At 36.7% G+C, this 13,558-nt stretch overlaps 2 protein-coding genes across 2 annotated transcripts in view; one reads left to right on the top strand and one right to left on the bottom strand.

The window, feature by feature from the left end:
* LOC125240604 (isocitrate dehydrogenase [NADP] cytoplasmic-like) overlaps positions 1-7,466 on the bottom strand; it is a 28,338-nt gene extending 20,872 nt beyond the window's left edge. The window contains exon 1 of the mRNA XM_048148563.1: positions 7,450-7,466. The gene's annotated coding sequence lies outside the window, so the exon portion shown is untranslated. The remainder of the gene's footprint in view (positions 1-7,449) is intronic.
* Positions 2,641-13,558, top strand: part of LOC125241763 (NAD(P) transhydrogenase, mitochondrial-like) — a 30,392-nt gene continuing 19,474 nt past the window's right edge. Inside the window, exons 1-6 of the mRNA XM_048150378.1 lie at positions 2,641-2,782; positions 3,783-3,951; positions 4,406-4,563; positions 7,772-7,912; positions 8,796-8,918; positions 9,425-9,612. Coding sequence (XP_048006335.1) covers positions 3,791-3,951; positions 4,406-4,563; positions 7,772-7,912; positions 8,796-8,918; positions 9,425-9,612 — 771 coding nt within the window. The 5' untranslated portion in view covers positions 2,641-2,782; positions 3,783-3,790. The remainder of the gene's footprint in view (positions 2,783-3,782; positions 3,952-4,405; positions 4,564-7,771; positions 7,913-8,795; positions 8,919-9,424; positions 9,613-13,558) is intronic.

Below are 13,558 nucleotides of genomic sequence, written 5' to 3' on the forward strand. Positions count from 1 at the left end.
CGATTATTTCCGAAAATATTAATATTATCAAAAAACGATTTTAGTAAACCCTTATTCATTTTTAAATACCTATACAACAATATATGACACGTTGGGGTTGGAATGAAAAAAAAATCAGTCCCCACTTTACATGTAGGAGGGGGTACCCAAACTAAACATTTTTTTCCACTTTTTATTTTACCACTTTGTTGGCGTGATTGATATACATATTGGTACCAAATTTCAGCTTTCTAGTGCTAACGGTCACTGAGATTACCCGCGGACGGACGGACAGACAGACAGACATGGCGAAACTATAAGGGTTCCTAGTTGACTAGGGAACCCTAAAAAGACGAAACAAAAATGAATGTACATATAATATTCAAACACACTCGACACTTTCAAAAGATTTGGTAACTCCTTGCAGCCCCAGTGAGTGAAATTCGTAATTTGAGTTTTTTTCTTTTAAGTCCAATTTAGGCATGAAAAAAAGTGGGGCCCAATTAACGCCCTTTTATTTGATATGTAACACGCTAAAAACTATTTCAAAAAACTTTGATTCCTAATTTTCACGTTTACCCCCCAAAAGTGGCCCCTATAGTTGTTTTTTTATTTTATTTAAATTACATGCCCGTCTTTGGGTCACAAGTTTACATATGTGTGCCAGGAAACAAGTTAATCGGTTCAGTTGTTTCGGTTCAGTGGTTTCCTTTTTGAGGTACAGAACCTTAAAAATGAGGGGGCAGAGGTTTAATTCTCATAGAAAATTTGAATTTCGCGCCAAGATTTGGTTGATTCGTTGGTTGGAAAAAAGTCTACTTAAGTTGCCAAAAAATTACACGTCATATTGGCTAGGGGGGGAGGGGGTCCTGAAAATATCACCAAAGATCACCATGGGGGAAGGGGGGGTCTAAAATAAGCCAAAAACGTATGACGCGATTAATGGACGCCCCCTATTCAGCATATTCGGCAAGTTTTTCTATGTTCGTATTCGGTCGAATAATTCGGTTGCATTGCCGAATATTTACCGAATAAACAAAGTAAATAACTAATGAAGATCTTACGTATTCCATTGGATAATAAGCTCCTATTTTAGTAGCTTTCTAAGGAACTACTAAAAATGCGTCAATATATAAACACAATTGTTTTTAAAGAAGTTAAAAAACCGTAGTTTAAGAGTTGAGAAGAGTTCAGAGTTGTTTTTTAACTAAGTTTTAGTTATCCACTAAATCATAAGAATATAAGTTGTAGTATGTATAACCATTATCAATCATTTCATAGTTTTAAAGATTAAAATTAACATTCGCTTTAAAAAGATGGCGTAACCGAATATTCGGCCAAATGTTCGGTTCGGTAAGAGCTGAACCGAATGTTCGGCCGAATATTCGTATTCGGCAAAGTCCATATTCAGCCCATCTCTAATATGTAACAAAATATAGTTGTAGAAAATTTGATTTTTAATTTTCACTTTTACCCCCCAAAAGTGGCCCCTATAATTGAATTTTCTTAATTTAAATTACATGTCCGTCTTTGGGTCACAGGTTTACATATGTGTGTCAAATTTCAAGTTAATCGATTCGGTAGTTTCGGAGAAAATTGGCTGTGACAGACGGACAGACAGACACACGAGTGGTCCTATAAGGGTTCCGTTTTTCCTTTTTGAGATACGGAACCCTAAAAATGGCGACATCGTTTTATCATTCCGTTTTCTCACACAAATTGCTCTAAAAGGGATGACCATACGATACGATGTTACCACATTAATCTTCCGAGATAGAGTTAGGCCAAGAAGTATTTAATTTTTTGGGTCAAGATAATAAAGTTAGCAACAGTTTTGTTAGCAACGCTTCGGGTTAAGTAAAGGTCAAAATTTGGTCAAAGTTTGACTTTTAAAACAATATTTGCACCGGTGAGTTTGTCAAAATCATATCACGGGCGCAACGGCTTAGTGCCAAAATTTTGAAACGTAATAAATACAAGAGCCTCGGCAAGGAGTACCCTGGGGTTACAGCGCGCACAATTTAAAATATCTCTGTGTCATTCACACTTAGGTATAGCTGCGTCCACAACGCGAATACTGCTGACCACCTTTCACACGATCGACCGTACGCCGCTCCTTACGGTTTTAAAAATAGCCTAGAGCCAATTTGACCAAAAGTCGTCTGCTTCACGATTTTCGTAGACATCTCTTGTTCTTCGTTGTCTCCAGATTACGAATTGACCTGTTTTACCTTTTTTCGATCCGTGCCCTTCTCCTTAAACTAAAACAGGTCAATTCGCAATCTGGAGACAACGAGGAACACATACATAGTATACATACCTGTTATAGGTATTTCGAAGAGATGTCGAGAACTTTTCCAAAAACAGGTCCTTTGGTCCCAGACTAAATGCACTCAATGTCGACGTCTAAATTATATACTTAACTGATTACTCAAAAAAATGAGACTTTTAAGCTAACACCATACTAGAAATTTCTATTGTATCATTTTTGATATAATATTTCTCGTTAAGATAAATGATGCTGAGTCCAAGGTTGGCGTTGTCCTATAATAATAGGAACTAATATAAAATGAAGGTAGATATCAGCTGTAGCCCTTGTAGTGTAGCAGTATCGACATGTAGTTTAAACTGCCATGCACGTCACTAGTAATCAACTTTTCTGTCGCGAAACTGTAGATACGCGAGCGAGAGTAGCGGGAATTTAGCAATCGGCCGGCAGCCGCTGGCTTAGCTTGGTCTGCTGGTTATCGGCGTTGCGACGTGGACCAATATTCAGAGCTTCGGCTTTTATGTTTTCATTAGGGTAAGTAATGTTTTCCCGCATACGCTACTTATAATCTCTACACTAGTGACTGTTATTTTTAGATTAGCTACATGTTACAGCTCCAGCGAGTAGCAAACCGTGTTTTTTTGAATTTGCAATGTAATATAAATCATATGTCTGCGTATTTTTGCGAGCGAGTTATTGAACTCTACCCGGCTTCTTATTGTGGTAGTTTTATTCAACGGACGTTAATTTAAGGTATATAAGTTCCGTTCAAAACTTTTCTGAACCATTTTTTTATATTATTGAAGTTTGTCTTAGTTCTCTTAGTGTAACTAAATACAGTACGTAATTACTAATACATAATATGTACATACTTTTCTTTTTTTGGAAATTTTTGGGGGTAGCATTGAGTAAATGATTTAATAATTTAGATTGATGAAATATAATTTATTAAATTTTTCTGTTGTGTTATTAAAAAGAGATGATATTTATGTTAATGATAAGGGTTATCACAATAGCTCTGTTTGGCCTGTTTGACCTGGTTCAATATTAAAAAGAATACATACCAATCAATCTTTTCTTTAAAAAAGAAGTAAAAATATATTAGTATGTACATAGGTAGTTTCAGACAATGCTGGTAGTTTCATAAGTATTTAGAGCTAAAAATAAGACCTACATTCTAGTCTGTTTGACCTAATTTTTTGTCTTGTGTGTTGTAATTTCATCTCAGACTAGAATTGCTTTGTTACCTAGAGTTATAGTAGGTAAATATGTATAACAGCTGATAGAGGGGCATGAACGAAAAAGCTCAGCCAACAGTCACTTATCTCCTCCTTAGAAGCTCAAAACTATGCTAGAACTGTTGTAGTTTTGCATATTGTCCAAAATCTCATATATAAAAAAAATTACTTATAAACTGAAATTTCAAAGCTCCCTCTGCAAGTTTGCAGAGTGCTCAGTTTACCATAGTTTAGTTATTGATAAGTGTTTATGATGCAAGATGAGTGATAATAATTGTTTGTTTGCTTGCTTCCAGCAGTGACAATGTGTGGCTGCACCAGGATTCTCCGAGCATGCAAGCCGCTTCCACCATCATGGCACCTGCGGCTCTACAGCTCCTCTTCCACTCCTCCGACTGTTCCTGGAGTACCATACAAGAAACTCACTGTTGGCATACCTAAAGAAATTTGGAATGAGGAAAGAAGGTATTATTAATTAAAAAACTGCTATGTATTCTAATCATTAAGTGCCTAGCTAATTATTATTGTTATAATTAAAATGAAGACTTAATTCAACAAACTGATCCAGAAGGGGGGGGGGGCATGGGGTTATGACCACCCCTGGAGCCTAGGTTGGCCATACAAATTCACCACCTGACGCCCTGGGCTGGGCAGACACATTGACCACGTGATCCCCCCCCCCTAGGTAGATTGGATCCGCCCTTGAAACTGATTTCAGAAGTATGTAGTAAACAAAGATTTTTCAAAGTTAAATATTACCTATATTTACAAACATAAAATATTTGGATTTATTTTTAATTAATATAAATCATTGTGATATCAAGTTATAATTGAATAAGTAAACAAGCATGCAATATAATTATGTTTGTATTAGTAAGTACTACAGCAGAGTGAAATACATAAAGCAATATATTTACAGGGTGGCCGTAGTACCAGCAGTAGTTAGCAAATTAGTAAAAAAAGGTTTTAGTGTTAATGTCGAAGACAATGCTGGATTTTCGGCCAACTTCAACAACAAGTTGTATGAGGAGGCTGGTGCCAAAATTACCTCTACTAAGGATACATTCCAACAATCTGGTAACTATTTCATATTACAACTCATAGGCTGATATTACAGCATCGTAGAAATATGATCATAGACAACATGCCCTCCTTTTTCTTAAGACAGATTAAATATATTCAATATTCATAATGTATGTAATAAAAACTTGTGCCATGTGGATTAAATAAAACACTACACACACATTAATTCAGTAATGACGATATGATTCGGTCAAGTTGTGTTCGAATGTATGGGAAATTAAAAAAAATTAAATCCAGCAAAATTTTAATCTAGTATGGTACCTTAGGGTAAGGTGCTTTGCGCACACTAGCGTCCCCTACCGTCCCCCTGACGCAACACCCCCTTTTAGCACGAAATAGGTCCCGTTTTACGGTTTTTCTTCATTTTTGAGAAAAGTATCAGAGTTAGGGAAAAAGTGTCTATGAAAGAATTAATTCTTATTAAATTTTAGACAAAAAAGTTATATGCAATTTTTTTGTAGCACTTACCATATTCATGCATTAGCTTGTTGAAGTTCGATATAACTCAGTACTTAATGAAACAGTCATATATGTGTATTAGTGGTTTAATTTCAGAATTTTGACAAAGTTTATCAAGCTACTAGTTTTTGCCCTTCTGAAGTACCATTTTATCAAGTTTCAAGCCTGTAGCTTGAAATAAAACTTATTCCCCATACAAACTTCAGCCAGCCTCATTTTAACTCTCTTAAAGGATAAAAATCCAAAAACGCTGAAATTAGTTTCTTTCCATTTTAATTTTACCTTTATAGTCATTATACGAAGTTTCAAGCTCATATTCGCAAAATAAAGGTAGATCCTCATACGAAATTTGGAGACCCATTTGAAAGAAAGAAAGAAAGAAAGAAAATGCATTTATTGCCACAACACGGAGTACAAGGAAAAGATTAAACAAGTTACTTAACCTATAAACTTAATACCTAAACTAAATCTTACTGTAACTTAACATTCTAAACATTTGTTGTTGTGACAAATGGTTTGAGCGTCAGCATGATGCTGAACAGCGTCGACCCAACGTGAGTGACACTGCAGCGCTGTTTTTCAGCCCAAACCATAATAAAAACTACATATTTCGAGTTAAATGAAATTAAAAATTAGCTCCAAAAAAAAAAAAATACATTTTTCACCTCACTAGCTCAGAAACACGTGTTTTGTCCTTTAATACCAGCGGGTAAAAACGCATTTTATCCACTAGTGGGTAAAGTAATTTGACCTTGAATAAAGTCAAATTAACTGCTTTAAAATGGATAAAAGTAGGTGAATCTAGTAATAAAGATGATTTACCACCTGTGGAACTACTGGAAGCAGTGATAAACGCATTTTTTGCGTTGTAGTTTCCTCGCTATAGTGAGGGGAAAAGTTTTGTGTTACACTCGGGTGCAAATGTATTTTACTTCTCGTGTGTTAAAAAACTCGCAAGTTCAGGATTCTATTCTCGAACCACTCGCTTCGCTCGTGGTTCAACTATAGAATCCTTTCACTTGCTCGTTTTTCAATTCCACACTCGGCGTTAAAATACAACTTTGCCCCCTTGTATAACAAATAACTATTAAGCACCAATGAAAAGAAATAAAAACGATTTATACAATAAAAACATAAAAGTTCTGTGTTTAGCCATTTTTCATACCTCTAGGTACGTACATTTGCCATTTCCTTTTGTTTATTAAATATGAAATGCTTGCAGTGCTTTTTAAACGTAATCAGAGACCGCTTTTGCCTTATGGGTGGAGGTATATTGTTCCATACTTTTGAGGCAGCGTACCTAAAGCTACCCTTAAACCCTGCATATTTATGCTTAAACGTTTTTAGATTTAACTTTATTGCCTCTCGCGTGGGATATCGATTTTCTTGGTAGGGGGATAGTTTTTCAAAAAGATACGTCGGTTTCTTTGTATAAAATATTTTCATTTCACCCCGTTAGGGGATGAATTTTGAAAATTCCTTTCTTAGCGGGTTTGTAGACATTATAAGTAACCTACGTGTCAAATTTTCTTTAGCATCAGCGGTTTGGGCTTTACCTTGATTTAAGTCAGTCAGTCACTCAGGACTTTGCCTTTTATATATGTAGATAACATGAAAATAGTGCATGATATCAAAAAATATTATATGACCTTTCTTCTTGGAAATTTTATGAGCATTATTTCTTTCATTGACAACTTTTTTCTAAAATGTATACTTTCCCCAAAAATTAAAAAAAAACTGAATTTTGGGACATATTTTAGGGTAAAAAGGGGGGTTGCGTCAGGTGGGGGTGAGGGGACGCTAGTGTGCGCAAAGCACCTTACGCCAAGGTATCAAACCGCATTTATTTTTATTTGGATTTTTTTTTTCAAAAAACACAGTTTGACCGAATCAATAGGGATGCAGCTATACGAATTCACGATATCGTCACTACTTTTAAAAAAACTTGTATCTTCGTCTGTCAATGAAAGGAAATTGTAGTAAGTAGGAATGCATATAGACTTACTGCGTTTTAACTTTGAGAAGCAGCGTGAGATACGAGATTTTTTAAAAGTAGTGACGATATAATGTATTGCTGCACTCATGCTATCAATTTTATGTACCTACTCATATAATAATTATGTAGGTAGAAATTAGAAAGTTATTTCCTAATTTTCTTTTACACATGCAGTTACTGACAAAAGAAAATCACTGTAAAGACGAAAAGTTAATTCCACAAATTGCGTCTTGAGAAACCCTAGCAATGCTGCGATTGCTCAGAATTTATGAAGTCTTAACAATTCTGTCAGTTCACACCATTATACTTGATTGCTATATCTAAGTATCTACATACGTTGACAAACCACCTAATGGAAACGAAAATGTTCTTGTTTGCATGTTTTTCCTAGACGCCTGATCATTGGGAAAAGCGAGCATACTTACCTGTACCATACTTTTTTCTTCAATAATTCACGTTAAATTGCACTTTTGCACTTAATTATACAGGTATTTTGTATTCCACTTTAACATGACTATAACTACATTTTAGAGCGCTGTACAAATATGGACATTTTAGGCCACGAATGCAGTATTTTCTGATAAACATTTGTTACAAGAATCAGTCAAATATCGACCTTCACATCTAACAAAAACGATTTGAATTGCAGTAGCAGAAAGATTTTATGTATTACCATTAATTATATGCTAAATACCTACATTTTTCGGTCAGAGGCGGCAGTGAGAACTTGTTTGCTTTTTGTTTCAGATATCGTTCTAAAAGTCCGTCCACTTTTAGACAATGAACTTCCAAATGTAAGGGATGAAAGTACTTTAATCTCATTTTTATATCCTGCACAAAACCAAGATTTAATCAAGAAACTTGCTGGCAAGAAGATTAATGCGTTTGGTAAGATGAATTTTTGTAATTATTACGATAAATAAAACACTGTAATTGTAAATTGTTAATTTAGTAATTATAAAGACATATATAACTCCGTATAGACAGATAAAGTCTAAGAAAAAAACGTACCTCAGTACCATACAGAAAAAGGTACGGTGACCTAGATGGCATTACACCTTTGGGGTACGGTCAGCTAGATGGCGCTATTATTAATATTTGACATTTTAAAACATATCAGACTAAGAATATGGGCCAAATTGTCAAAACTGAGGTTCAAAAGTTTCAAGCCTGTGTCAAGAGATGGCAGTCTATGCACTGTGATTACACATTTTACTTCGACAGTAACTCTCTATAATACTCGATCCTCTTTGGTAATTACGATGATCAGGAACAAAATTCTTCCAACTGAGAAGGTTTAGGGGTCAAGGCATCCTAGCAAAAGTTTTGATGGCAGAAGGGGACACCCAAAGTTCTGAAGTGCCATATCCCTAAATCCGGGCCTGAAGATCAATGAATATTGGTTAGGTTTGTATTTCTTTTAGGTATGTAAATATTAACTGTTTTTTTGGCTGCAATCAAGAACTTTCAAGGTTCTTGGATGAAACACCAAGTCGTTTAAAGACCTTTGGAAGGAGCTTCTGCATAAATATCTGCGAGCACTTTAAAGTGTCAGACGGTTTGGTGCAGCCAACCTGAACCTAATTACGATTAAGTGGCGCGATAGGTGAAGGAAAACGAAGGTTATCAATTACATGCCAACTTACAACCCTAAACATGCATTCTAAAGTGATAGTATGAATAAAACCAGCGACAATACGGTTGACTATTTCTTCCCACAAGATATGAATTAGTTGTTTATTTGTCGTTAATCAAAGTTTTTTGTTGTCAGCGATGGACTGCGTGCCGCGCATCAGCCGCGCGCAGGCGTTCGACGCGCTGAGCTCCATGGCCAACGTGGCCGGCTATCGCGCCGTCATCGAGGCCGCCGCCAACTTTCCTAGATTTTTCTCTGGTAATACACCATCCACATTTGTATTACGGGAAAATCATACGGTCTAGCACACGGTACTAAGCATAGCGTTAACCGGTAACATGTATTAGACGATTATACAGTGTGTATTTTGATAATGGGTAGGTTTTCTTTGACGCCATACGATCCTTTATAATCCAGATCCAAAAGCTTATATGGGACTAAAATCTTGCTAGAAAAGCCACAAACCGAGAAATTTTCTATATCATTTGTGCCATGCCTATCCAGTATCCAGTATCAATGGTTTCCTAGGGGTATGGAGTATATGCCACTCTGATTTACATTTTAAAAGGAGTTTAGTCTATTTAGCATAGGTAATTGAGAAGCTTATTTCAATTGTTTAGAGACTCTTAGGGCGTTTTCACATTATCCTATCCGATATACATTACAGGCACCATCTTGGACGTTTTCCATTAAAATCCTTCCGAACATCCGATATCGGATCGGATAATGTGAAAACGGACTTAGACGGTAATTTGTCGTCGCAGGTCAGATGACAGCGGCGGGGCGGGTGCCGCCGTGCCGCGTGCTGGTGGTGGGCGGCGGCGTGGCGGGGCTGGCCGCGGCGGCGCAGGCGCGCTGCATGGGCGCTGCCGTGCGCGCCTTCGACACGCGCCCCGCCGTGCGCGAGCAGATTGAGAGTCTCGGCGCGCAGTTCATCACTATGGACGTTAAGGTCAGTGTGCGAGACACTTCTACTATCACTGATACTTAGAGATCCCGAGGAAAGTGGGGAAGTAGCTACCACCATTTCCTGACAGAGATTAAGGTTGCTTTGCTAAAGAGGGCACGGAATAGTGTGTTAGCGTCGGCATCGAACACGTGGATTTGCAGGCGTCCATACGCTTCGAAGACTGCGTTAAGCGTAACATCAAGCGGGTTGTATGCTAGTTTACTACCGGCGTAGTATAATGAAGGATTCAAGTTTAAAAGTGTTAACGCTTTGGGAGGTTACTCTAATACGGTCATCAAACCAAAATAGTCTGCATAGGATATTGTTTTTTGTTCAATACAATGAAAGTGGCGACGGAGTGACTAAACTGTAATTAATTTAGATAATGTTTCAGGAAAGTATGATGGAAAAGTACAAGATAAAGTGATAATCAGTTATTGCTTGGATTAATTCTATTTCTTATATCAGTTATATCACATTCCATGGCGCCGCGTCTGTGCTGCTTTCTTTATTTTCTAGACTTAAACTTCCATATATTTGTTTGACTCATTGTTACGGTCGCTTTTTAACTGGTCGATAATAAATCAAAAAAAATTATTACTCTTTCGCGATTATGAAATGTTTCTTAGGTACAAGCAATAATGCGTAAAATGAAAGGTTTGAATTTTAGCGTCGACACGTTACTTGTGGTTCATGCTGAGTCCATCCTGTGCCAAATTAATTAAAAGAAAACATTACAAACATATATGACCGTATGTGTTGTAAAACTGTATATATGACCGTGAAAGTGTATGTGTAATTACATTGATAAGAACGTGATTTGCGTGTATAAAGATCAAAAAGTACGAGATACCAAACACGCGCGAAGCACGCAAAGTGCAAACATCGCAACGTCCCAGCGTCCTTCTTTATTCGACTTACCAAAACTGACGTTTGGTGTTGATTCTCCGTTGGCGTGGACTAAATCGCAAATTGTCGAATAGGTACAATCACCTGTCAGAATGAGACATTTGCAATTATGTTTGCAATCTAGTTAGGTGACAAGTGTGATCCTACTTTGTCAGTTGATGCGAGTCGAATAAGCCCCTTGACGTCTATGTATAGTATACATATACAGACCTCTAGCGTTGCATTAGCTTGAATAATACCCGCTACTCGACCAAGCTCCGTTGCACATCTCATTTACATAATATATATACATGACCAATCCTACGCCATTGTTTTTTTTATGGAATGACCAACAAACAATAAACATCGCGACGCCTTCTAATGGTCTGTCTCAACAATTTGATAAGCAACATCAACAACATATTAAAAAAATACGTGTACCTACTTAATCGTTTTTATTTTTAACCCCCGACGCAAAAACCACGGGGTGTTATAAGTTTAACGTGTCTGTCTGTCCGTCTGTTTGTTTGCTTGTCTGTGTGTGTGTCTGTCTGTGGCATCGTAGCTCCCGATTGAGAACCGATTTAGATTTAGTTGTGTGTGATGAAGTGTTCTTAGCCATGTGTTAGTTAATAAATGTTTGGATTGTTATTGACTGAGTATATTTTAATAGTTACCGAAGATTATATAATAATAGGATCTAAAATTAGGCGTCAATTAGGAATATGAAACTGGTATTTCACAATTGCAAAAAATGCGCAAGAATGTAAAAAAACCGATCAAAATCATAAATATGTACTTATGAAAAGAGGGAAAGAGTGTTCGACATGGGCACTTTATGTCAAAGTGTCAAAGTTTAAATTTGAATAATAATGAAGAACATTCCTTGTTAAAATTGAACTTTTATGACACGACTGACATAAAGTGACCATCTGACCATGTCGTGTTTTATTTCATAACATTTTCAACATATTTTCTGTGGCTTTTGTATTTTTTAACCGCCTTCCAAATCTCAAAGGAAGGGGTTCTCAATTCGTCTGTATTTTTTTTTTTAAATGTTTGTTCCTCGATATCTCCGTCGTTACTGGAACGATTTTGAAAATTTTTTTTTTGATTGAATGTATAGGCATACAGATTGGTCCCATTTTTCTCAGAACCCAGTTCTAGTGGTGGGATCCTGGAGAAATCGAGGGAACTCTAAAATCTGAAAGGCATACATATGGTGATTTTGTGTTTTTAAAGGAACAGCATGCATTTACGTACGAAACAGTGACATTTGGTGCAGTGGAACTCCTGATGATGGTCAGAATGGAACTCCTCAAATCTGAACGGCACACTTATAGTGATTTTGGTATTTTTATAAGAACAGCATGCACTTACGTCCAGAACAGTGACATTTGGTGCAGTGGAACTGCTAATGATGGTCAGAACGGAACTCCTCAAATATGAACGGCACACTTATAGTGACTTTGGTATTTTTATTAGAACAGCATGCACTTACGTCCAGAACAGTGACATTTGGTGCAGTGGAACTGTTGATGAAGAGTGAGCCGCCCCTGGTTAGAGTTCCGTTCTGATAATCATTCTCATCTGTAAGTACTTCAGAATCATCCAAATTTCAAAATTGGTTCAGAAATGACGGAGATATCGAATAACAAACATTAAAAAATATACAGACGAATTGATAACATAATCCAACATTGGAAAAAAAAAAAAAGAACCCCAAAGGAAGGCGGTTTTTTTTTCTTAAAAATTATTTAATATAATTTTAGTATGTCTAGTATGAAGTATGTATGTTATATGACTTATATGAAATACGAACATAGGTGATATCACTATATTCACTATATCAGCCACAACTAGAACTAGGATCCAATCAGATACTTGTCCTGTAGCAGAAGAGACTACCTTTATTGATTTAAAATATTTAAATACTTTGACAGACCAAGTTTTCTGTTTATATACATTCTTTATTACATATTTTTAAAGTATTTCTAATAGTTCTAGTTTTCAAGTTGTGGGGTAGGTATAGCCGCCAACAGATAAATCGGCGCGGCTAAGGTGCTCACAAATATTTGCACACAGGCTACTGTGAGGGCATTCAAGTGCATGATCCGAATTTGTGCCCACATTGGCCGTACCGATATTATCTGATGGCGACTGCCTGTTGTGCGTAGATTTGTATACCATATGCCCTGAATAGGAGGAACACGCGCGGCTTACTCCAATATGTACTCGCACATTTAGTAACTGTCCCAGCTGTTAACGATGTTACATAATATTGTTTGATAGATATGTCAGTGTCAGTAAATAGGACCGACCACGTTGATAACATGTTTTTATTACTCTTAATAACTTGCTTATTCAGTATTCATTAACTGTTTAAACTCAAACTACTTTACCTTTCATACGTACGCAGTACTCTCGAATATGCCTCTCCAATTTGGTCCCCCCACTATATTACATACAGCCATCAACTGGAACGCATCCAAAAAAAATTAGTCAAGTACCTCAACTTTCGTCTCCACCGACCCCCACTGCCCTACGAGGACAGCTGCCGCAGACACAATCTTATGCTTCTAGATGACAGGCGGAAGGTCACGGACATGTGTTTATTATATGACATTCTCAACGGCTTCATAGACAGTCCTGATTTGGTTTCTCAGGTAACTTTTAACGTTCCCCGTCGTCGTACTCGTCACACTCCGATGTTGCACGAGCCGAGACATGGTACAAACTATGCCAAGAATAATGTACTAACACGTATTGTTCGTATATACATACAATTCCAACTTTGCCAACATAGACATCTTTAGATATTCAAAATCATCATTTAAAGCACATATAATAAAAAGTATTAAAAGTAAGCAGCAAGGCTCCTCGACACCATAATTTACCAGCATGTCGTTAACTCTTTATCTTTATATCATTTAGTTATTCTGTATTTTTTTTTTGTGGAAATCTCACCGACCTCATTTTACTAATATCTCACCTACCTTATCTAATTAAATATTTTATATCTGCACTCAATGTACACCACTCATGTTACTCGTAACTTATA

Source organism: Leguminivora glycinivorella, chromosome Z (assembly GCF_023078275.1).
Source record: "Leguminivora glycinivorella isolate SPB_JAAS2020 chromosome Z, LegGlyc_1.1, whole genome shotgun sequence".
Lineage (NCBI taxonomy): Eukaryota > Metazoa > Arthropoda > Insecta > Lepidoptera > Tortricidae > Leguminivora > Leguminivora glycinivorella.